This window comes from Poeciliopsis prolifica, unplaced genomic scaffold (assembly GCF_027474105.1).
Source record: "Poeciliopsis prolifica strain line A6 unplaced genomic scaffold, Auburn_PproV2 SCAFFOLD001, whole genome shotgun sequence".
Taxonomy (NCBI): domain Eukaryota; kingdom Metazoa; phylum Chordata; class Actinopteri; order Cyprinodontiformes; family Poeciliidae; genus Poeciliopsis; species Poeciliopsis prolifica.
Window position 1 is genome coordinate 7,904,304 of NW_026562376.1, and position 24,468 is coordinate 7,928,771.

General features: G+C 37.8%; 2 protein-coding genes across 2 annotated transcripts; one reads left to right on the top strand and one right to left on the bottom strand.

Annotated features, from left to right (window-relative positions):
• Window positions 1–431: 431 nt before the first annotated feature.
• Window positions 432–3,981, top strand: LOC129365604 (ras-related protein Rab-8B-like). Its single transcript, XM_055038916.1, has 8 exons — window positions 432–686; window positions 1,818–1,878; window positions 1,978–2,038; window positions 2,124–2,201; window positions 2,340–2,429; window positions 2,518–2,583; window positions 3,167–3,217; window positions 3,299–3,981. Exons 1-8 carry the CDS (start codon window positions 563–565, stop codon window positions 3,389–3,391), a joined length of 624 nt encoding a protein of 207 aa, XP_054894891.1. The 5' UTR covers window positions 432–562; the 3' UTR covers window positions 3,392–3,981.
• A 399-nt stretch (window positions 3,982–4,380) lies between these two features.
• On the bottom strand, window positions 4,381–23,571 carry LOC129365624 (transient receptor potential cation channel subfamily M member 1-like). The gene is made up of 27 exons (XM_055038950.1): window positions 23,367–23,571; window positions 16,460–16,536; window positions 15,610–15,805; window positions 15,318–15,531; window positions 14,900–15,024; window positions 14,649–14,820; window positions 13,871–14,045; window positions 13,654–13,777; window positions 11,596–11,668; window positions 11,067–11,167; window positions 10,567–10,740; window positions 10,332–10,466; window positions 10,151–10,201; window positions 9,895–10,035; window positions 9,781–9,810; window positions 9,394–9,686; window positions 9,064–9,292; window positions 8,844–8,975; window positions 8,630–8,761; window positions 8,412–8,540; window positions 8,078–8,329; window positions 7,818–7,992; window positions 6,683–6,703; window positions 6,441–6,585; window positions 6,133–6,338; window positions 5,890–6,022; window positions 4,381–5,811 (listed from the first exon to the last, which is right to left on the bottom strand). The coding sequence occupies exons 1-27, from the start codon at window positions 23,436–23,438 to the stop codon at window positions 4,515–4,517; spliced, it is 5,004 nt and encodes a 1,667-aa protein (XP_054894925.1). The 5' UTR covers window positions 23,439–23,571; the 3' UTR covers window positions 4,381–4,514.
• Between the last annotated feature and the right edge of the window lie 897 nt (window positions 23,572–24,468).

The following is a 24,468-nucleotide window of genomic DNA, read 5'->3' on the forward strand; positions in this document are numbered from 1 at the left end:
TTTAATTGCTTATAGCTTTTTAAAATACTGTTCTTGTGTGTTCTTGTTGTACTTGCAAAGTCAGAGCTCTAAAAGCAACCCAAGGTTCAGTTTCCTGTATATAGCTAGATAGAATGTAGAGAAGTGTCAATGAGATGTAGTGCCAGCTTGAAACCAATCACCACTGATTTCTAGCTTATTATACCAGTGACACTTTGCACTGTAAAGTATCTACTTGTGAAAATTTATATTTTGCTTTTTGACAAACAAAACGTATAGAAATACGTGTTAACGTGTCAGACTGTAATCTGCAGCAAAACAAATAGTAAATCTGCCCCCTCTCATCTCAGGTGCGACTATTTCCACCTTCGTATCCCTTTAAGTCGCCGTTTTGTTTGAAACTTCATATCCCACAAAGCAAAGCGAAATCAATTACGTCAACACCTCCGGTACCGGTTTTGCTGTGCAGCCAGTCCACCCCGATTCGGCAGCCGACTGCTGAGGATATCCACCCAGGCGGACTCCGCCTGCTCCTAGCGGCATTTTGTAAAGACCTAAACACTGGACTCTATTATTTTTTAAAATGGCGAAAACGTACGACTACCTCTTCAAACTGTTGCTTATCGGAGACAGCGGCGTCGGTAAGACATGTCTGCTGTTCAGATTCAGCGAGGACTCCTTCAACACCACCTTCATATCCACAATAGGTGAGTATCCCGAGGACGCCTCAAGGGAAAAAAAAAATACACATTTTAAACTTAAAAATGGTTTAATGAGCCTTCGACAAGACTCTGGCTGTAGTAACTTTCGTAAAATAGCACCTTTAATGCATATCACGGAGACCTGCTTTGTGTTAATGATCTGTGAGGGTTTTAAAACCAGACAATGGACGTGAGAGGAAAATGGTAATGATTCTTTCCTGTAAGCTTAAGTCCATCAATTAGGTTCAATACATATATTTCAAGTTTGATTATATGTATAAAAATACACATTTGGAATTTTTTTTTTTTTCCTCAGACTTTATCCTACATTAATAAACTAAACCTGGCATGGATTCCAGCTGTTAGACCATCAATTCACCACTCTTTCCAGATGGAAAACATAAAATTGAAGTTGGCAATTGATTTAAATTCTAGTCAGTTCTTTCAGCAGCCAATCAATAGCTACAAATTGTGAACTAACTTCACTTTGCATAGAAAAATCATGGTATTCCCTCTTGAAACTCTTTACAAACTATACTTAAGAAACTCTGAGGTGAAAAAGCTAAATGTGAATTCATCATTACACAAATTCATGTCTTGCTGCCAATCACGTTTTGAAAAACAGTAAACAAGGTTTGGAGATGTGCTTCATTTTAGGGGAGAGTTGGTTATTACAAGAGTATTTTAAACTTATTTCAACACACCTAATGTAATTGTATAATAATACAAGTAACATGGAATCGCTAAGCATTTTATACTCTCCAACCTTGTATTTTTAACCTAATTTAGGGAGGTCAAAGCCTTAGTTAAGAAGGTCAAAGCTCTCCTCACCCATAGTAATTTGCACCATCCAACATCCATCCATCCGTCCGTCCGTCCAACCAAACAACCAACTGTGCATCTGGGTATCTGTCTCATCAAAATGTAATGTTTGTCACTGGTTTCTCAATTGTTGTATGTAGCTTTTCTGACTTCTTATGCTTGTGTTTTAATTATGTAAAGCACTTTGAACTGCCTTTTTTCTCAAATGTGCTACGCCAATGTACTTGATTGATTGAAAAATACAGCATTTTGACATGAAAAATATGTAGGAATCCTGGATTCTTTTTCTAAGCCCATTTGTTTGCTTCAACACAGGGATTGACTTCAAGATCAGAACCATAGAATTGGATGGGAAACGAGTTAAACTCCAGATTTGGTAACTGAACCTTTTGAGAGTTTAAACCTGAAGGGGAAAAAAGACTAACTGTATGAATGTAGCCATATCTTGTTTTGTTTTTTTAATTGATGTTCTCAGGGACACTGCGGGACAGGAGAGGTTTCGCACCATCACCACAGCTTACTACAGAGGAGCAATGGTAGGTTTTCAGTCTGTTCACTGTGAATCTACCATGCATTTTCATTACAGGGTTCAGAAACTTCAGAAGTTTTTCTCATCTGTAGGGTATTATGTTAGTCTATGACATCAGCAACGAGAAGTCCTTTGACAACATAAAAAACTGGATTAGAAACATTGAAGAGGTAACCTCACCTTACATAACAATGTAAAATATTTTTTTTTCTAAAGGCTGATTAAGAATTGTCAAAATTCTTGTGCATTACCTTTGTTTTTACTCTCAACAATCTATTTCTTTAAATGATCCATTTCAATATTTTTAGCATGCCTCCTCTGATGTGGAGAAAATGATCTTGGGTAACAAATGTGACATGACTGACAGGAGACAAGTGTCGAAAGACCGGGGTGAAAAAGTGAGTCTCCATTATTCACCAACACTAAAAACATTTCTTGAAAGCAAATGCAATTTTGAAATAAATACTTTTATTTAATCTCCCTCAGCTGGCTATTGATTATGGAGTGAAGTTCTTAGAAACTAGCGCAAAGTCTGGCTTAAATGTAGAAGAGGTAAGTCAAACATTTGAGCTTGATAAAAGCAATAGTGCCCCTTGTATTTATGCATTTTGTACAAACTGTACTTACACAAACTTTGCAAAATAAATATCCCAGGCTTAGTTAGATTGAATGTCTCTGTGCACCAGATTTTATATCTTGTTGCAGAATCTTAATTGGACTTAGGTCCAATGTATACCATTCGGTTTTAGCTCTGGTTATATGTTTAAGGTCACTATTTTGCTGGAAGGTGAGTCGGTCACCTTTTTAAGTGTTAGAGTGTTTACCTCTAACACTTAAAAAAATGACATAATTTTATTATTAGGTTTTTTTGTGAGGGCAATTGGTTGCACTGTATTTTATTTAGGACGACCAGAGAAAAGGGGACTGAATGCAAATAAATACCGCACTTTTCAGATTTTTATTTTTTATGAATACCTGTTTACATTTCATATTTATGGTCTACTTTATAGTGGTTCAGGTGCATGAAATTGAAATTGTTCTGAAGTTTTTAATATGAAAAGTTGTTCATTAATACACATAATATAAATTATCTCCATAATAATTAAAATTTTTTATTCTCTTTTTTCCCTCTCAGGCCTTTTATACTATTGCAAGAGACATATTGAACAATCTGTGCTCAAAGACGGTAGGTAGTGAAGACTTTCTTAAAAAAAGATGCTGCTGTTTTTCTTAATAACGTGCAATTTGTTGCTTCTTTGACTGGTAGACTGACAGTAGTGGTGGAGGAACTGGAAAACCGGTGAAGATTACCGATAAGAAGTCAAAGAGAATTAAATTCTTCAAGTGTTCACTTCTCTAAGCAACAGGCGGACAGTTGTCACATTTCTATCGTGACCTTGCTTATTTTAGAGGACTCCTTCCTGTCGGACTTCCTCGCTGCAGCAGCACTGCTCTTGCACACGCGGTCTTACTGCCACCTGAGGTCTTGGGCAGTCGAGATGCTGCCCTGATTTGCTGATCAGAAGAGTATCGATGGAGACTGAAGGCCTAATACTTTGTGTCTGTTCATACAAAAGACTTGTGCAGGGGTTTGTAGCTTTTCCTGCAGTGTCTGCTTGCAGTGGGCAATTTTTCTGCTCCCATTTATAATATAAAAATACATAGGTTGCACATTGTTGTCTTATTATTTTACATACTGTAGCACCATTTTTATAAGATATATACTACCTATTACAAGAATTCCTATGAAGATGCTTTGAGATATCAGGTTTAAGCATTGATTGTATGTGTCTGTGAAGTTTATGTATGTTACCAAGCTTTTGGCCTTATGTTGCACTGACATTAGTTTTGCTGCTAAGGAGAATTGTGATAGAAATTAGAATAGAAAAAAATAAGCATAGAAAAGCAACTTGTATTAGAATATTTATTTATTTTTTTTCATGGAACCTACATTTATAGATGTTTCAGTGTCAAAAGGAAACTGTGGAAGGAGTGTTTTTTTTCTCAGAAGCAGGATTGAATTCACAGTGTTATTTATACAAGTGTATTGTTTTTGCATGAAAGCAGTAGGGAGATGCCAATGAGGGCTCATTACTAAGCACACAGTATCTGACAAAAGAAAGTGTTTACAGATAGTATTTGAAAATGTCAACCATATATAGAATGTTTTGCTGTTCACAATGTATATGCATGTATTTTTCTTATGTTCTTTTTACTGAAACCGACAATATTTAGTAGATTTTCATTCACATTTCCTCTCCATGAAAACATATAATTGGGAAAAAAAGCTGTGATGTGACTGGTAGTCTTTGTAAGTTTTCATATGTTACACCCACAGAAAAGAGCAGCAGTAAAGGAAAAAAAAATCTTTAGAAATGTCTTGTGATTTTTCTTCAACCCATTAACATTTAACAAATAATTTTACCATCACTATCTATTTCTTGTCTTGGTTTTATAATCCAAGTGTTTTTTCTTGATTGCTTTTATTTCTTGTCTTGCAAACCCTCCTCTGTTTTTCCCACCTTCATCATCTTCATGTCTTCTTCCCGTCCAAGGGATGACTCTCTGCTTGCTTCGGTAAGATCTCGCTCACTGCTGGAGGCTCTTGGCTCTTTTAAGAACACCATGGGCTTTACTTTTCTGTCGCTGGCGTTGCAGCTCTTTGACCTGTGAGACCGCATATACCTTTCATCGGCTACAGTCAGGTAGTCGGTACCATCCGAGGGGTGTCTTTTGGGCTTTGTTATTTTGCGGTCTTCGTCTTGCGCCGTTTCTGTTTGTCCTATCTCACTATCTGAAGGAACTACATTTGTGTGATTCATTTCTAACTCTTCAGGTGAAGCAGCAGTTTGAAACTGCTGAGCGAGGGTTTTGACTGATGATGCTTTTCCACTAGGATGGACCTGATGTTTTAAATCTGCTGGTGTTTGAGTTGTATAACCTGCTTCAACTGGATCATAGATGATGCTGCTGATAGCCCTCTTCCTAGAGATGGGAGACATTTGGCTTTCAACTGGAAGATCTCTTAAAGATTTTGCCCTCCTTGGAGAAGAGGAAGGCGCTTCCAGAGGTTTTGCTTCCGTTGTAGGCTCAACAGATTTCTCTGGTTTATCAGGAGGGTGGACAGTGATGGTGCTCCTAGATCTTCTCTTTGTTAAAGGAGATGAGGGATGGTCTTCAGCAGGGAAGTATTTCAGGGACTTTGCCCTTTTGGCAGGCGATAAAGGTTTTAACCTGTTTTGGTCTGACAGTTTGTCCAGAAACATTGTGCTGCCTTGCTTTATGTTGGTTATGGTCTCTTGGCTTGAAGCCCCAGATGAAAGCTTCTGTTCACATGGAGATATGAGAATGTCCACACATGAGCTGGGTCGCGATCTCTCCAAACCACCAACCTCTAGCGTCTGTGCTACGTTGAGAGCACAAGTGCTCGAGGCTTGACGGACACTCCGCTCTCTCTCTAGGCCTACTTTCTCATCCGTGTCCTTCTGCCTTGTCGCAAACTCTTCCATGTCCATATGGAAGCGGTAGAGACTGTAGCCATCTGCGCTGTTAATACTGCCCTGCCGGAGAAGAGTGGAATGATCACACACAGATGAGTTTCTAGAGAAGGTTCTGGTTAGCTCCAGTTTGTCCAGCCCTGCAATCTTTTCCAGTGCAGAAGCCATACGTCCGTGCAGCTCTTCCAGCTGGGCCAGACGCAGGTCTACTGTCTGCAAAGATGCTTTCATGGTGTTCTCCCTTTCATTGACCTCCTCCAGACGCATTGACATGTTCTCAACTCTGCAGGTAAGATGAGAGAGGGAGCATAAAACAGCTGTAATTGGAAGTACAAAAAGTACAACTGAGAATGCATTTTACCTCTCTGAAGTAACCTTGATGCGTTCATCACTTGAAGACTGTTGCTCGTCTTCCTTTTCCCGGAAATATTCCTCCACGCACTGTTCCTCAAACTCATATAGATTTTTTAGCTCCTCTGGATTTAGTCTGAGCTCTGCAAGAAACATTAGAACACAAAATTAGTCAGAACTTTAACGTAATCAACAGAAATATTTTCTGGTAAAACAAGATGTTCCTAATTTTGTTCAAATGAAGGAAACTAACTGAGGCCCCGATCCTTCTCATCAAGCTCTCCTTCCTTATTTTTCCTGACACAACGCCGGAAAAGCCTGTTGAAGAGGATGTAGAGGTGACTCAGGATGATGAGAGGCGGAGGCAGGATAGGGCGGTCGTGGAAAGTCATGATTAGCTGGTATCTTTGAAACTTCCAGACCTGGTTGGAGATGGACTTGACTTCAAAGAAAGTGTTGCTTTAAGATAGAAAAGATAAAAAAAAAGACTGTCATTTTAACTTTGAAGATGTTTCAGTTAGTCAATCTTTTTTATTTTTTATTTTTATTTTTTTTTTTTACTTGAAGACGGCAATGAGCAAGTTAACCAGAAGGATGTTTGCCACGAGAAGATAACAAGCCATAATTGCAGGCGTGAGCCATGCACCAGGGATGCATGGAGGAAGCTTTTTCCCATCTTCGTCATATAAATGTTCTCCACACGGAGCTGTGAGGAGAGAGGTGTGAAAATTAGCTTTGCTATTAAACAAAGTTCAGCAGCAAACTGATTAGATATGAGAATCCATGATTTAAAGACTACTTACGATTAATTTCCATTGCATAGACTTATGAAAATACAAAGAAACAATTGCAGAAGAACAGAGAAAAAGTTAAAATCAATGTAAAAGAAATCGTGTTTTTGATTTCTGTCAAGGTGAAGTTGGTATATGAAAAAGAAAAAAATCACACTAAAGCACTTCCATCAAATTGAGTGTTTATGAATGTTCTTGCATGATGTTTAACTGACATTTTTGAGTTAAATCACATAACTAGTTAACAGTTTAAATTAGCAATATACAGCAGCAACATAATAATTTTTAAATTTTATAAACCAAAGATTAATTGAAAGCATATGCATCAGCAGAGTTTTAACAGTCAGACAGTCTTCATTCATTGAGTTTCTAAATTAGGTTTATTCCAGGTGACAAACATTTCTACAGCCTTGTGTCACAGCGTGAGCAAATATTTGACCTTAATGATTTTGAGATCAATGTCATAGGCAGAGGAGAACAAAGCATATTAGTTAAGAATAGAAATTCCAGAAATCAAGACCAGCTTCTTTTTTGGAAAAGAATATGAAAGCATTACGGTATATATATATATATATATATATATATATATATATATATATATATATATATATATATATATATATATATATATATATATATATATATATATATATATATATATATATATATAGCTCTCCACAACTGTTAAACATTTACAGAATACTGCTAAAATTATTTTTGCAGGAAAATGCTTGAGCAAATGTGCAAACTAAATGTTTCTTTTTTTGAAATTTATGTCATACATATTTTTTTTTGTCATTACTGGGTTTAAATAATTAAAAAACATTACATGTTATTTGCTGATTGCTAATTTTGACTGTGTATTGATGTCTTCAACTTGACAGAAGCAGTTTTCACAAAAAAACAAATCTTAATGGCTGATGATTGTTAGTGAGAAGACATGTATTGTCTGTTCTGTTCCTGTTCTATGCAGCATTATTGCCATAAATGCCATAAGAATTGTCACAAATCTGCCAGCAGAGGGAGCCAAAGTATGGAGTGTACCATTTTGTACACAACGAAGTGTCAACTTTACTGAAATTTTAAAAGACACTGATCATCTGCCCAGAATCAGGAAACAGAATCTTACTATGAATTCTAGTCTTACGGTCTATCGAGTCCGCAAAAACCTCCCCATAGATCATCCAGTAGGGCATGTAGAAGATATTCCTGGCCAGGCGCCACGTCGGCTCCTCATCTGGATGAAGGATGGCTTGCCGAGCCACGCCAAAGCTCATCAGTACCACCAGCATGATCACGACAAAGTACATCATGTCAATCATCTGAAGGAAAAAGAAGCAAACACACTTGAGCTCAGTTTGCTCTTTTTATACCTGGAAAGATTCTGTATGATGTCACCATGTTTACCATTTTCCCTATCATCATTACGTATGGTCCCAGATACTTGTTGACTCCAAAGATGTCCAGCACACGAATATACCAGAAGATGATATCTATGCAGTAGATGACTCTGCCATAGCCCATGTATGGTTCCGGCTGAAGCCGCAGCATCAGCGCCAGAAGGAAGGTAGAGATGGCAGCAAGGTCTGTGATGTTCCAGTAGTCTTCCATCCAAACACTTATCTTCTGCTTCAGCTTTCCTGGTTCTGACATCAGTATCTAGACACCAAGATTTACAAGTTAACATTGAACCAATCAATGTTTAAATATTCAAATTTTTTTAGGAGGGCCATTTAAGCACCTGTCGAACTTTTTCTGTGCCAAGAGTGAGGATGTATGCAATGACTGTCCACTCTTGTATAGATGGCCATCGCTCCATTTTCACAAGGATGATGTAATTATACAACATCAAATAACCCAGATAGGAAATCTAATGGGGAAAGAATAAATATTTAAAATAATCTTTATTCAGAAACTTTTAATATGTTTGATCTTTGAGTAAGTTTTAGTTGAACTTACGGTGTTGAACCAGAATTTGGTAAAAGGGGCATCATAAAATTCAAAGAACCTTTTTGCAATAGGAATTTTGCGCACATTAGCATTGCCCTCCTCCTCATCTCCTTTGCGGGAAGTCCCGTCGTTGTTAGGGTCCTACAACATAAATGCAAAGTCTTGTCATCTTTCATCATGGCAATAACAGAATGTGAAACTAATCATCAGCATAAACTCTGACCTTGCTGGACTTTGCATCATCGTCCTTGTCTTTTCCCTCTTCTTTTTCTCCAGGTTTTTGATAAGAAGTGTCCTCCCCAATTCGGAAGTCCAGGAGCATAATCAGTGGGGGGAATATAATTCCCAGAATAACCTAGGTTGGACATCATCAATCTGGTTACATGGTTATTTTTAAACAAGTTTCCAAAACTGCTTAGCAAAAAAGCTATTTAAGAATCCACCTTGAGGCCAGGATTTTTTCCAATCCTCAAACAGCCCATCCACATGTCAGTGAGCAACATTTGGCTGCAGGTATGAGCGATAAAATCCCGCTGTTTTGCAGCCACCGCCAGCTTCAGACAGGTCGAGTTGCTCCAGTTGACAAGCTCGTATGTTAGGAGTTTCATGGCTACTTGTTCGTCGCGCTTGTAGGACTGATCCAACAGCTCATAAGCTAGTTGCCCAAATTCTCTGAAAAAAGGTGACAGCTGTAAACATTAAGTAAACAAGCAAAAACCAAAAACATTTTAAGTGTATGTTTTTATTTCAATGTTTCACTCTGCAGCACTGACTTGGAATTGTTCTCCAGGTCTTGGGATATGTCGTCCACCAGTTCACTTTCGGAGCACTCGTGGGCCATGGCCTTATACAGTTTACAAGCCACCAGCGCCTTCGCCATGGCCTCCTCCCCACGCTGCCAAAGAAACAGCCCCATCTTCTGCCGCTTTAAAAGAACTGCCCATAGCATCAGCTCGTGGAACGGGTACTTGAATCGACAGACCTCTGGGTCGTCCACATCTATTTCCACCTCTTCTTCCTTCTTCTTTTTGGCCTTTTTCTTGCCTTTTGGTCTTGGTTCATCATCCTAAAAAAAAAAAAAAAATCAAAAATCAAACTTATATTCAAGCATTTTGTTGTAGCTGTTAAATAAACAAACTAAAAGGAGTTTTCAACCTCACCTCCATTCCCAGGAGCTTCAAAGCTTTTGGCTGCACAAGAGAAAAAAGTGATCTACTGTTAATGAAAATTACTCTGAGTGGATCACTCGTCTATTATCTTCCATCTATGCGTACCCTTTTTAGGCCGTATAGATTATTGTAGAGGTTACGGAAAGCCTTTCTTGTATAGTTGCTTCTGTAAGCTCCACCCATGAGGTATTCCAACACCAGACCAATATCAATCAAAGTGATCTGATAATCTGGAGGAAGATTTCCCTAGAGAATCAAAAGTTATGTTAAAGATATTTAGGACTTTCAAAATATTTAGTATAGCCTGAAATATTAATGGAATTTTGATTCTACATTATTGAATTTGTGAAATATAATTTACCTTTTTAACATCTCGAACCACAGCATGCAGTGTATTTGCAGGGCCAAGTTTCTGAGAAAATGAATGATTGGAAGAAGGTTAGTAATGTTGTTTCTGCACCTTTTAGTCATACTTTTGCCACAGATCTCAATGAGAATTCTCAAATTTGCTCTCTGTGCATGTCTTCGTATTTTAGACCCACAGTGTTGTACAGCTCCTCCAGTCTAGGGATGGTGAGGAAATGATGAATGTTGACCCCGTTCTCAAGCAGCAATTTGACAAAGTCCACTCTGTCCAGCACCAGAGCATCCATCATTGCCTGCTCCAAAGAGTTCACCTAGCACACAAGTAAGGTATGGAACATAGTCACTAATATAGCCTTTTATGTTATGTTTCCTCATTTTCCATTAAATGTTTCCTTCAATCTTCATTCTCACCCAGCGAATTAGCTCCAGCTTTCTGGGGTCTGTCTCCTCAGGAGGTTCAGGTTTGGCCTTTCCTTTTCCCTTCCCCTTTTTGGCCCGAACCTTGCTGCGTGGAGCGCTGGCTGGACTCTTTGGCTTTTCCTGAGTTGTGGCAGCACTAGTTGTGCTGGCAATGGCTCCAGCAGGCTGACAGGAAGTAAAATTAAAGAAAAATGCTGTTGTCTCTCTTTTGAGTAGTAAAAAACATCAATCATTTTTGCAGTCTTCCTCTAATTTGATTCGACCATTTTGCTTTTTAACATTGGAAATTTAAAAGAATGTTTTATCTCACCGGTCTATCTTTAAGAGAGAATAAGCTCTCCTGACTGAGCTTTCATCAACCCCACTTAAGGCTGTTTCCCTTTTCGTCCACACCATATCCATATTTCATAACTTAAATGCCATTTATAATAAGCAATGAAGCCGCTGTGGAAAATTTTGTATTGATTGGTTAATATACACGGACCACTCACTGGTAAGTTGTGCCCGTAAACGAAAATATGATTGCGGGCAATATCCACTCGGTTCCAGGCCAGGGCCAGACTGAGCTGGTCTGCTGCGGATGCATTAGTGCCTGATGCAAACAAACAATCAAAAGCAGAGAGAACATGTGAAAACCAGGTCAATGCTGCCTGCAGTAATAAAAAATATTGCTGTGAAGTTATTCTGCAAATACAGCACTGGTCAACATGATTCAGGACTGCTAACTTTAAAACTTGCAACCATTCATAGATTTTTTTTCAGTTCAGTTTATGAAACCAAATACTGAACTTTAATGTAAAATATCAACTGGCTACGAATTAAATTAATAGTGAGTTAAAGCTGGAACTGTTTGGCAAGTCTCTAGTGTTTCTGAGGATATTGTAACTCTAACTGAATATTTTCAGCTCAGATGATACTTGATTGGTGCGTCATTTGAATGAATAATAGTCTATAATTTCTGGGAAGATGGCTTCTCTGACTTAGGATTTGTAAAAAAGTAGTCGACCAACACAAGAATACCTTTTAACAAGGCAGTCAGAATAGCCATTTCAATATCCTGCTGCCCCTCAGAGCCCATTCGAAAAACAGTGATCTACATGCAGGAAAGGAGAAAAAGAGAGTAGTTTAATAATGATTTAATAGTTCAACGGAAAACCGAACTAAATTACCTTAGAGATAATAATGTTTCTAGAAAGTATTTTCCCACTCACTTCTGGTTTTAACCAGAACTTCAGACTTCTACATTCTTTGTCCATCCTTATGAAAACAATCAGCCACTTTTCTCAGCAAGGAGGAATAGCACTCGCTTTGTTAGAGATTCAGCTGTATCCAACAATATTATGCAGACTATTCTGTCACATGCATTCATAGCAGATTGAATTAGAGTTGCCTGAACACTGACACTGCACACCAGGCCACGAGATAGGTTAACAATAAGCATCACACAACAGTTTAAACACTGTAAACATTTTTTGTACATTCAATTGCCAGTTGTCTGTTTGCTTATTAAATAAAAGTGTCTTACTATTTCTGCATTTTCATCAGTTTAATCCAGCTGCTTCAAGTGGTGCACTTATCATAGAATGAAAGGATTGTATCAGGTCAACACACTTTCACCTGCACTTAAAACATCGCAGCATCAGATTGTGTATATCCTACAGTGATATGATCTTTGAAAAAGCTGTTTAAGTTGCTTATCCTGGTCTGACAGAGAATTATGCTGCCTAAAACATCAGAGTGTGTTGGAGGAGTGATAGCACTCTGAAAGTCAAAGGAGGATTAGCGACATAGAACCTCTCCTGTATCTGTGTGCAACATGCTTTCTATAAACACATAAACTAAGTGCTTCCACCAAGCAAGATGGAGGGTACACTGATTTTCCTCATCTAGATCTATATGGTTTATCAAGGCTTTATATGCTGGGTAATCTTCATCGCATCACGTGTGAGGATTCTACTCCAGATGCTCTTTTTGCAAATGTGTTTTGCGAACATTTTTGTAATTATGATTAATTTAGTGCACATTCAAAGCTTGGTCAATGCTACATTCAGGGTCTTGGAAAGGTGTTCATATTTCCTTTGAACCTTTTCACATTTAATATGGTACAATCACACACTTTATTGTATTGTATGCTTTTTTTTTTGAGGGGTGGGGGTTCATGTGAGACTGATTACAGCTGCAAGCATTTTGAGTGTCTCCAAAAGCTTTGCACATCTAGAGCCTGAAAGCTTTGCATATACTTTTTTGCAAAAGAGCTTAATCTCAGGGGACGGAAAGTGTTTGAATTTAACAAATTTCAAGCCTAGCCACGAATTCTTGATTGAGTTTAAGTCTTAATTTTGACTTGGCCATTGTAATACGTAAATAGGCTCTGTGTTTAAGGTCAATTCTGTGGTGTAAAGTGAACCTTCACCCCTGCTTAAGACTTTTGCAACCTTAAACATATTTTCTGCCCAGTTTTTATCTCCCTGCTGCATAGCTTTGTATGTTGGGCACAAAGTTGAGTTTTGGTATTGGCACAATCTTCCACGATTGTTCAGTAATGTTTTCTGTCAAACCCATGAAGCTTTTATGTAGCAGCTGTATTTGAATTATATTTAAGTGGACTCTGTTTACTAATTAAGTGACCTCTGCTGTCCTTTGGTTGCACTGGATTTTACTTAAGATGTATACAAATTTATAATATGTTTTTCAGATTTTCATTTGTAAAAAGCTTGGAAAACTATGTCTAATTTTTAATTTGTTTTACCTCAACTTCAAAGCACTGCATAACATTGAATATATCACAAATGTCTTAAATATGGGGAAGATTTTGGTTGTAAAGTCATAAAATGTGAAGAAGGTAGAGGGATAAAAGTATATTTTCAAATAATTTTAGAAAAAGGATTTAATTGCTGACATGATCCAAAAAGCTAAAAACACAATTTATTTATTTAGATATACTCAGATGAGTGAAATGGATATATGAATGACAATGGACACTGGATGATCTCAGAAATGTTTATTTTGTGACAAACACACAATATTCCCACATGAAAGATGATTTCAAACATGAATAATATCTCCGCTGTTACTCACCAACTCCCTTTTTTTCATGCACTCCATTACCATGAGCAGGATCTGCTGAGACTGGCTTTTGCTATAATTAAATGTCTTCTGGATCGTGACTAAGAGCTGGTCTCGGACGTCATCGTTAACCAGCCTTCAGGAGAGGATTGATAAATCATATTTAAAACTTCTTTGACCCAAGAATACCACCAAGGTGTTGTAAGAGACGAATTGTCTGAGATCTCACCCTCCATCCTCTGAAAACTTGTGCGCGAAGGATATGATGTCTGAGGCTCGGCCGCTGCCATCACAGACCACCACGGGGATGGGAGGCTCATCCCTTAGACTTTCTAAGGTGATGGAGATGACATTGGGACCTCCCTCCACTATCAAACACACAAGAGGAACACCCTGACCCAAACCTGGAACACATGAAAACAAAGAGTCAACTCAGACACTAAAAAAAAAAAACAAAAAAAAAAAACAAATTTCATGTGATGGAGGAAGAAGGGAGTGAAGTCAGTGGTGACAGCTGAGCATCCCTTTGCTGTCCCTGCCTTATCGAAGTTCCAGGCATAGGATGACAAAGGGAAGCCCACGGGTCACAGGGGAGCTCTCCAACAACTTGTCCTTTAAGAACCTCACTCACACTCACAAGTTCTGCATATAAGCCCACATTTGTGTGAGCTCCAGCAGTCTGTTGGGTTTTTATCTAAACCCTCAAACTCATTCTCAAAGCATAGATGTATGCACCACGCCCTATTCTTTTACCTCTGTATTTTAGAAACAGTGTTACATTGCCACATTTGGGCTTTGTATAGTTACAATATTTTGGGTCAATGTTTTTGCATGGATGACATTTCTAGACACAACACTATGTTTACATTTTCTTATGTGGACAAAGGATAAAGACATTAAAAACTAATAGTTAATTATTAATTGAAGATAATTTGAGTGCACCACTAGGACATCTAAATAATCTCTGACCAAGAGGCCCACAATCTTCTGAATCCACCCCTGCTTACGAGTGTTGATCTTCTGCAAGGAGATGTGCTTCTCCAACAGTCGACGGAGTTTGACCTCAGAGCCGTACTTCCCACAGGTTCCATTGTCGGTGAGGATGAAATGAGAATGACTGCTGTTGAGCACTGCCAGCTTACTCAGTGGGTTTGCCATTGATTGATAGGGTCTGGTTACCTAGAAAAGCAATGGAGAGGAAATTGTCAAACAGCGTTATCAAAGAAACAACAAAAAAAAAAAGAAATTCTGTTCTTACATCTTTTCCAATGAGATCCTCTTTGTTCTCCAAGATGCCCCAAGGAGCAATCCCTATTGCACAGACCTTCCCCCGGGACTTGGATGAATGGTCCTTTAAGGCATCCCCAACGTGACGGATCACGCCTAGAGTAAGATTACCAAAACAGATTACGATGAATAAAACCTTTTTCCAGAAACCTCATGGGGCTTCGTCATGGGACATACTTTGGCAAAATCCACACGAATTGCAATTTGTGCTAAATTTCCAAGCAATGGCTCTAATTATAGAGCTTAAATCTGTGACAATGTGCTTAATAAACCTCTTCCCTCAGGAAATTGCAGTCGAGGTGTTATGCAATGACATTTTAGAGTCAAGGTAATCTTCTGATGTCACAATCTGGTATTTATTTAATGAACAGTGAAAGCATTCGAATAACCTGTGTTCACTCCACCCGTGAAGATCCAAGCTCCCGTGGTAACGGCTGCTTTTATCAGGCCTTTACCAAACACTTGCTTGAGTTTGGGTTGGAGGTCAAAGTTCTGGAGACCCCCATGCACTGAAATGAGCAAAGTGGGCAGCTCCAGCTGCCAGTCCTTCACCATCAGATGCAGGAGGCTGTCAGGCTTGGTGTCATAAGAAACGCGAATGTACTGCGGAAGAAAATTATTTCAGTTGGTTGTGTTTGCTTTAAACTGCATGACAAATGGGGAACATCTCAAGTCACTCACCATTGCCTTGTTAATAAATCCCCCTCCCTGAAACTCAATGATCCCATAAGAGTCTGTAGGGTAGGTCCTGGTGTGCTTCACCACACTCCATTTATCATTCGGTGTCTCAATTTGCACCAGTGGGGTCGCCTCTGCTATGGAATTGGCGCCAGGAGGGATGGCCACATGTTGAGTCACCAGCTGACCACAGGCACATCTGCAGCAGATGCATTCCTTGTGAATTAAGAAATGCTTTGACTTTTTCCCTCAAAGACTTGTGAAAGAAATGACCTGTATAAAACGAGCCTTTTCCTGAAATGTTCTTTGAAAATATGCACTGCTTGTCAGCAGCACATAAGTAAGTTTGTAAAATCTCCAATAAGGGTACTTTAAGCTTTATGAGCACTAAATAATTTAGAAAACCAATTGTACACTACAGAGAACAAATGTCTAACAGAAAATAGATGTAGAATTGAATAAATATGAACTCATTATCATTACAGGTCATGGTTATGGTTCATTGTCTTTTATTAATGAGTGAAAAGTGGCCTTGTCAATCTGACAGTTTTTTCTTAAATGTCAGCTTCTGACCAATAAAGTTACAACGGACAAGATTTCTTATTTTATTCTATTCAACTCTTCTGAACAAGATCAACAACAAATAATTAGATTTTATTTATTCTTAAGAACTGTTTTGGCAGCATAAACCTGGTTTGATATCACTGAATATATTTGACAAATCTTAACATCACACACTTCCTTTTCCATAATATTAAATTCAAGAAGTTCTGATCTAAACATTTGTAAATAATTTCAAATCCTTGTTGAAAACCTGACTTGTCACAAAATTCTTTTAATTTTATTTTTTTACCTGGTTGGGTCCTTGCTGGGAAATATGTGAACACATTCCCTTTTCAGGAATGTCCTCTCAATCCAAGCTTTCTGTGCCTGCGAAGACAAAGCATGACAGAACCTAAGTGAGAATTACATGCTATCATTGCTTTCCCAGGAGATCAGCCTCAGTGATCTGCCTGAATTTAAGTTGCACTTTATCAAATCCTCTTAGTTGTAATCCCTGGTTAAAAGATGCTGATAGTTTGAAATGTTCAAAGAAAGCATAAATAACTGACAGGAGAAAATATTTCAGCCTGAAATAGAGTGAATACAGTTAGTAGTGGATTTTGATCCAGTGGCTCCAGCTTAGAAGAAAACCAATCAGTTTTATTTTAATAGCGCAGGATGTTGCAGAGTGAGAACTTAATGCAAGTTAAAAAAAGAAGTATTCCACACATTTCTTGTTCTCTAGGGTGGATCAAAGTTTCCCAGAACATGAAGCATGTTTTCTTTCTGTCTTTCTCTACCCCACACACACCTCAAGAGCTTTTTATAATAGTTGCAGTCCAATCAAATCTGCTGATTAATCTGCTGCAATACCTTCCAGGAAATCAATAAGAAATAAAATTCAGGCAGAACAAGAAGTATTAAAATATGTTAAAGCATCTCCAGCTGAGTCACATGACAAAGAATTAGAAGCCATGCACAAACTCTGCTGGTGTCTTGTGACTTGTCACAAGTTCCTCAGACACAAACTGCTGTCTCCCTGCCTCAGCACCTCAAACTCACATTTATTAAAAAATTAAAGGTTGAGGCTTTTAGTTTGGTTCTTCCCACACTTTTTTTAGGTGTTCTAAACCAGTGGATACATAATGGTTTATTAGTTTTATTTTTGTAATTGAAATGAAAGATATTTCGCCTGCTTATCAGCAACTCATTGTATTTTACTGTTTTTTTCCCTTTGAATCTTCTTGGCTTGCAGTATTGTCATGCATCATTAAACAACCAGAGCTACTGCGGTGCTGCCTACTCATATTTAACTCGTCTGAATTCACTCTTCAGCAGGGTCTACAGAGCAAATTACATCCCAGTCTATTAGGTATTTCTGAAATATTGTTATAAATTAAGTTTGTAAATAGACTTACACACAGCCCTTGTTGTAGCCTTACAGTCCCTTTCTCCGGTACTACAACATGTTACGGTTTGAGAAGTGAAGAGAAGACTGCTGCTCCTTTGGTTGAGCCTTCCTCTCGTGCTGCATACCCTGCCAAGCTCTCCCATTGAATCCCACCGGACATGAAACTTCTTCACTTTATGAGGGCCGCCTAATATGATGAGCATGTGAGCAAGGTCTTTGTTCGCCCAAGTCCCATGACTCCAGTTCAAGGTAATCCTTTTGGGAGTCCCATGACCCCCTTCTGCATGCCCACGGGGTATTTTCATCCTTGGCTTGAAACAAGGCACAATAAATCTACTTTGATAACCAGCCCCTAATCTCCCAATTTGTTTAAACCTCATTTCTTTGGTTTCCCCCTGCACTTCTGTGGATGATCTTGTGCATGTGTCTGGGGAAGATGGCACAGAACACCTAAACAAGTTGGTCAGAGACTCTTCAGGTTTTCATCTGAAAATCTTCAACCCCCCTCATTACCAGCCCTTTCCCCCCAAACTCCCTTGATTTCAACTTCATTTGCATAATTGAGAGAATTGGATGCAGACATACTTTTGTGGGATGCCTTGTTAAAGAATGACTGGTTTCCAGACAGGTCCAAGGTCAGTCAATGCTAATTGCAGTTAATCTCTATTTCCACACACCACATTTTTAAGGAGAAAAGTGAAAAAATAGCAAATATATTCACACCCCTTGAGTTTGCTCACATTTACTCAACTTACAAACACTCATCGCCCTGTTCTTTGACAAATAGAACATGGTGACTAAACACAGATCCATACCAGCCTTTTCCAACTTGTTAAAAAACAATTAGGTTTTTTAATCATCCTGTCCACAGTTTAGCACTGCTTTGTTTTTACAAAGAATGTGCTTAAACTATGGCAAAAGAAGGTGAAATAAGGTTAAAAACCTTAAAACAATCCTGCATTAAATGTATTCTGTCAACACTGTCATACGATCTCCTTTTATGGGTAAAGAGAGCAGTTCGAGTCTGACCGATCTGATGATAGAAAACATCATCAGAAAACCCCAACATCCACAGACTTCACCTGTTTTTGTCCTGCTCAAGTTTAAGCCATTGTTCATTTCAGCACAGCAAAAGTAAAGCGCATTTTCAGAAGGGGATATTTGGTGAGTAATGACGCATTTATTTCAGCTTATTTAAACTCATTAACCACAGCAACTAAAGCCAGAATCCATTCAGCCAGCAAAACTGCTGCCCTCATTAGGAGCTCACCTTTAGCGCTTAACCAACAAAGACCCTGGAGAATTTTGATGTTGCATGAACAGATTGTGTAGTCAAGACTTAACGCTAGCGTCGAAACAAAACCCAACATTCATTCTGGAGGGCACGCTTTTCTGGGAAGACATTTGCCTAAAACAAAAGGAAAGTTGTGCAAGTTGAACATGATAAGTTCTCGTTTGTTGAAAGAGATGAATATTAAAAACTATTAAACTACAGTTTTATAGGTTGTACGAATAATTTTTTGTTCTCTTGAAACTGTGACTCCCGACCCTATTAACAGCCCTCACATGCTTCTCTATAACTTTTTTCCCACTTACTTACAAATTGTAGATTTTCTGTACATGCTCAAACACATACAGGCCGCATAGGCAGCATGCCATCCATTCTCTTCCTTTTTTTTATTTTATTGAAATCACATGGTGTTGGTCTCCTGACCCGCAGCTTAGCAGCTAATTTGTTTCAGTGAAGCTACAATTGCACCATTGAACCCCTAAAAGCCATTGGAACAAGTTGTAATGATTCATTTCAAGCTACTATTGGAACCCCATTGAAGTGAAAGATAAAAACAACTAATTGCTCTGCTTTGATTGGCAATGGGGTTAGAGCTTAATGAGCTGTGGCACAAAGAAAACACACATAGCTGTAATAGATGTGCTGGACATAAAAAGCTTTCTTTTATAAGGATTGACTTGAGGGTAGAAGATTTTTGCAATGATTTTTACATTTCTTAGGTTTTGAAACTTTAGTTTGGCAAATTGGTACCCACTGTGAGGCAGGCTGTTTTTAGACAGCCATGCTTGTAAATGAACTCATTGTCCTCCAGAGTTTGAAAATCCATTTAGGCGTCACGAGTCCGACATGTCACTGATTATCCCCAAGAGTCAGAGGAGTCATAAGACATGTTTCAGAGGTGCTGTTTTTCCTCCAAAGATAGAAAGGCAGAAATAAATGAAATTATAAAAACAGAAAATAACTGAATTTTGAAATACTATGTAAGTACGCAACATATCTTTTTGAACTGATGTGATGATAAAAGTGGAAAATTATGAAAATATAGGATATGAGGGGGAACGGTGCACAACAGTTTTCAGTTCTTATTTTGCTTTTATGTAAACATTTAGGAGACTTATAGCCAGTCTCAGTGAAACTAGTAGTAGTTTGTATTTTTGGAGTAAAGATAGATTAAAAATAATAATAATGATTTAAGCTGCGTAATTAAATTTTTTATATGAAAGTTCATTTTTAGCTCTGCTGCTAGTTACTACTTGTTAAAAAACGTACAGCTTGTCAACACAAAATGCCTGTGTTTCCTTCCTAGTTTGAAGGGTATTTATGACAACTAGTCCTTTGGAGTATCCTTACGCATAAGATCTGAGGGTGGAATGCAGTTCATATTAAAACAGCAGCTCTGGAAAGTTATTCTGGCATCCTGCAAATAAATTCAAACAGAAACTATCTACAAACTCATAAGTTCAATGGATGCAAGAATTGTGCAGGTGATATCAGAGATGGGGTCCTATGTTAACATGTAACTCGATCTGTTGAGATGTTTTTGATTGAAATAGCTTTTGATTTTACCACATGTGAACACTTAATGCTGCACATTCAAAGAATGGCCGTTTGCAGTTCTTTATAATCCATAAAATGTTTAGAAAATCTGCTGTGCACAATAATTTGGAACAATGCATTTTGAGTTTTTTAGTTTTGATACTGTTCTCATGGGGAGCTTTGTTCAGTAAAATTTTATTTATACTGTAATAGTTCATGACTTGAAAAATATACTGACCATCATTTGCTTTGACCATTTAAGAAAAGCTGAGAAAATATCACTTGCATAATAATTTGGAACACGGTGTAATTTGTTATCGAGGTTCAATTAAACATTCCCCACCAAAACATTTTAATCACTGGAACACAAAACCAGTCTCCATTCTTGAAGGATATGATGTCAAGATATTTTGAGAAGCTGTAGTTATGCAACACCATTGCAGTTAAAGTGTGTATGATGGAGCATCTGTTTAACTTCCTGTTCAGTATATTTGTGCGATAAAATACAAGTAGATTTCCACAGTATGCATAAATGTAATGCATTTTACACTTGTGTATTAAGTTTGATTATGCTAAAAGTGCTTATTTCTATTCGATGAATATTGAATTCATATTAATATTTTTCTACATGTTTTCTTTGGTCATCCAAATTTGTCATGTGTTCCAGGTAATGTAATCTGATTTACATTTAATGATTAGTTTAATCCCTTTGCAAACCTTCAAATTTAACCTAAAAGTTCCTATTTTTCATTAGAACAAAAATAATTTTAAGTTATAAAAGTTGAGCACAACAACCATATTGCTTTTGTTTAGCATAAAGGAACCTTTTTGTAATGCTGGCACATTTAAAGATTTTTAATTTTCATGAGCTTTCTTCACACAAAGAGCCTGCTGTGCCTCAGCCTGAAACACTGAAACCTCGCTATCAAGATGTGAGCCCTTAAGCTTTTTAACGCTCTTTGGCCCTCACCTGACCTGAGCCTGACTCTTACATCACACACAGTCATATGAGGCTGAAAATCACTGGGTTTGTTAATCAAATTTCCACTGACTGACCTGCCTTTGTGTATTTGAACAATGTAAACGATTAATTTGCTCATAAAATTTATCCCAGAATTTTGCCCACTGTCAGACTAGAGGATTTTTAGATGTACTTCTTTCTTTCATAATGCAAGTTTAACCTTTTTCTTAGAATAGGATGAATAGAGATGAACGCTTTCCTAATTTCATTAATGGCAACAGGGTAATATAGTCTGAGCACACTTAGCTGAATGTGCTTAGTGATGCAGAACTGTGCCTAATGCTTCCAACAAGCACAACATCTGCCCTCATTTTTTTAATTTGTTACTTTTTTCAATCTAATTTCTAAATGACAAGAATGAAAAATAATTTGTGGCTCATACCATGAAGCACCATAAATTATAGTTATTTTGGAATAGAAAAGTAAACCTACATTGAAAGCAACCAAAATATGTTACCAGAAAAATATTGAACGTGGCACTTTGTTGATTTTTGATACCATTAATATCACAGAACTGTTCACTTTAGAGCATAGTTTAAGTTTGCCAAGTGCAAAACCTTATATAAAAGCTTGAGCAAAGTATTCTAATTTGGTTGCACCAGAACATTTAAAATATTGCTAAAATATTCATAAAAAGAGCATGGTTTATCATAATCTGTTTTCCTTAATGCCTAATGATCACGTCTACCCTTTGATGTTTAACTTTTCGACATTGACTGAATGATTCAAAAAGCATGAAATGAGCCCTCATGGAGTTCTAAACCACATGAGGGCTCTTTGTGGCATTCTGGCACAACTGTGTTCCTCCACAAAATCAGCAAAAAATGGGCTTATTTGTTGATTTGCTCTCTCTTAGTCCATGAAAAATATACAAGCTAGATCCTTCATGCTTTCAATGATGTGAACTGAAGCGTATTAATCACATGAAAGCAGAGTTTAGAAAGAGTCTGCAATCTGTCATGACTCCACAGAGGGACCATTTTAAAGGATTAAAGTTGTGTTCAGGGGAAACTAGATGTTCATTTTTAAACACCACTTTAGAGGGTTTTGAATCAAAATACTGACCTTATAGCCATACTTCTACCCAAATAATCTGAATCATCTTGCATTTCTGTGAAAGAGTTTTTTGTTTTCATGGTGTGATAACAAGTCTGATCACATGTGGATTCCAGTGTTTTGTGCTGGAGTCTGCCTTTTTTTTAAATTCAGCCCTATTTATTCAAAATAAGGCTCATATGAAATCCAGTCCAACAAACTCCCATTCAGCTGTCGCCTGTTTAGTAAATTAAGTAAATATGTGTGACATGACCACAATGTAAATACATCTATATTGTGAAGCCCTCTGAGGTTTGTTAGAGAACATTAGTGAACAAACAGAATCATGGAGAACTCTGAGGAATTAAGGAATAAAGCTTTGAGCATTTCATGGAACACTGTTCAACCTATTGACTGAAAAATCATAAGAAAAAGTTCCTTTCTTTGGACGACATGAAAATTTTTTTTTTTTTTTTTTAGGAAAACTAACACTGAACACACGATCCAAACATGGCGGTAGCAACATCATGCTATAGGGTGACATTACATTTGATGTGCAAAATGTAATGTTGACTGTGTTTGTATTTTTGTGTTTTTATGATGTAAGGCCCTTTGAAATCCCTTGATGCTGAAAGGTGCAGTACAAATAAAATTTGATTGATTCATGTTTTCAGGAGAAACATGAAATATGGTCAGAGTTGATTAGCACTTTTTTTTAGCTTCTGTGTTTTTGTCTATTGCATGAAATCCTAATAAGATAGGATTAAACTTTTGACTGTAACATGATAATATGTAAAAAAAAGTTCAATAGGTAAAAGTAATTTGCCTAATGACTGCAGGTTACTAAAACCAGACAATATCAAATCCAGATGACAACTTTAAAAGCACTGAAAATAACCTATTTTTTGCAGGCTTCCTCTTACCTTTTGTGAGCCAGATGTGCTACGTTTGAGGGAGGATCTTTTAAAAGTGCCAGCCTGACCCTTAGTGTCCATCTTGAAAGCTTTAGCACAGAAGAGGGATCCTCAATGAGCTTCAGCCACAAAGCTGAGGCATGACTGCCACCTCTAAATTCAAACTTCAAAATAATTAGGCCTGTGATTCTCCATCAGTGCAGGTCTGAGTGCTTCTCTCCCCTCTCTGCAGCTTTCACTCAACTGACAAGACAGATATTCCAGCCAGGGATATAAATCACTTGATGACACACTTGACACATAGACCCTTTTCTACTGCTGAGTATCCCATAATCAGGCTTAATGCAGCCAGCTCTTGAGTCCTCAGAATCTAATGGATAGAGATTTAATAAATGGTTATTGAAGGTAAATCTGCTTTGGCACACCACAACACTGAAAAACGCTGAGAGGGGCCGTGAAAGCTGTGATGCTGGTGTTAACTGGCCGAGAGCAGACAGTTGTTTCACCAGATGAGGATCCCAGCTCCATGTGTCTGGAAGGGCAGACAGTCAGGACTCAGCAGGGTGCAGGTGAACAGACAGGGAACAATACCTTGCATCTACTCAAAAGCAGTTCCACTGTAGTAGCTGTACTGGATTATTTGTGCAGGTTTTCACGCAAAAATGTTCTGAACTGATATATTACATTAAATTATGTTCCCATGTGTTTCAGTATGTTCAAATTCCATTGCTTTTGATGAACATGGACAGTGAGAAGCTCATCACAGAGTATTTTTTGAAGTTTGTCTTGCTCCAAGTGAACGAAATATTGTATATTCACCAGCGCTGATTACTAGCCTTTGTGAGAATGTGAAAACCAAGACTAAAACGTAAAACTAATGTAATTTTATTTTATTGTTTCAGAAGAAGCACTGTTCCAGTTGAAAAAGTAGATATTCAATAACTCCCTCTGCTGGACACACATTGTCATGATCTTATGAAAATATAAGCATTCAGTTGTGGTTTATAGTGACAATGATCACACCACGTCACTTTTGCACATTTTTGTCATCTTACAACAGCAAATTTTAAAGTGGAAGGAAAAAGAAGTGTTTTTCAAACATAATATGTTG

What these genes read in the sequence shown, in the direction of transcription:
- LOC129365604 (XM_055038916.1), top strand. Translation starts at nt 563, where the DNA reads ATGGCGAAAACGTACGACTACCTCTTCAAACTGTTGCTTATCGGAGAC. An exon ending in CACCTTCATATCCACAATAG is followed by an intron (nt 687 to 1,817) that starts GTGAGTATCCCG and finishes GCTTCAACACAG; the next exon opens with GGATTGACTTCAAGATCAGA. An exon ending in ACAATCTGTGCTCAAAGACG is followed by an intron (nt 3,218 to 3,298) that starts GTAGGTAGTGAA and finishes TTTGACTGGTAG; the next exon opens with ACTGACAGTAGTGGTGGAGG.
- LOC129365624 (XM_055038950.1), bottom strand. Translation starts at nt 23,438, where the DNA reads ATGGACACTAAGGGTCAGGCTGGCACTTTTAAAAGATCCTCCCTCAAA. An exon ending in TGGTTCGAGATGTTAAAAAG is followed by an intron (nt 10,036 to 10,150) that starts GTAAATTATATT and finishes TTGATTCTCTAG; the next exon opens with GGAAATCTTCCTCCAGATTA. An exon ending in GCACAGAAAAAGTTCGACAG is followed by an intron (nt 8,330 to 8,411) that starts GTGCTTAAATGG and finishes CTTGGTGTCTAG; the next exon opens with ATACTGATGTCAGAACCAGG.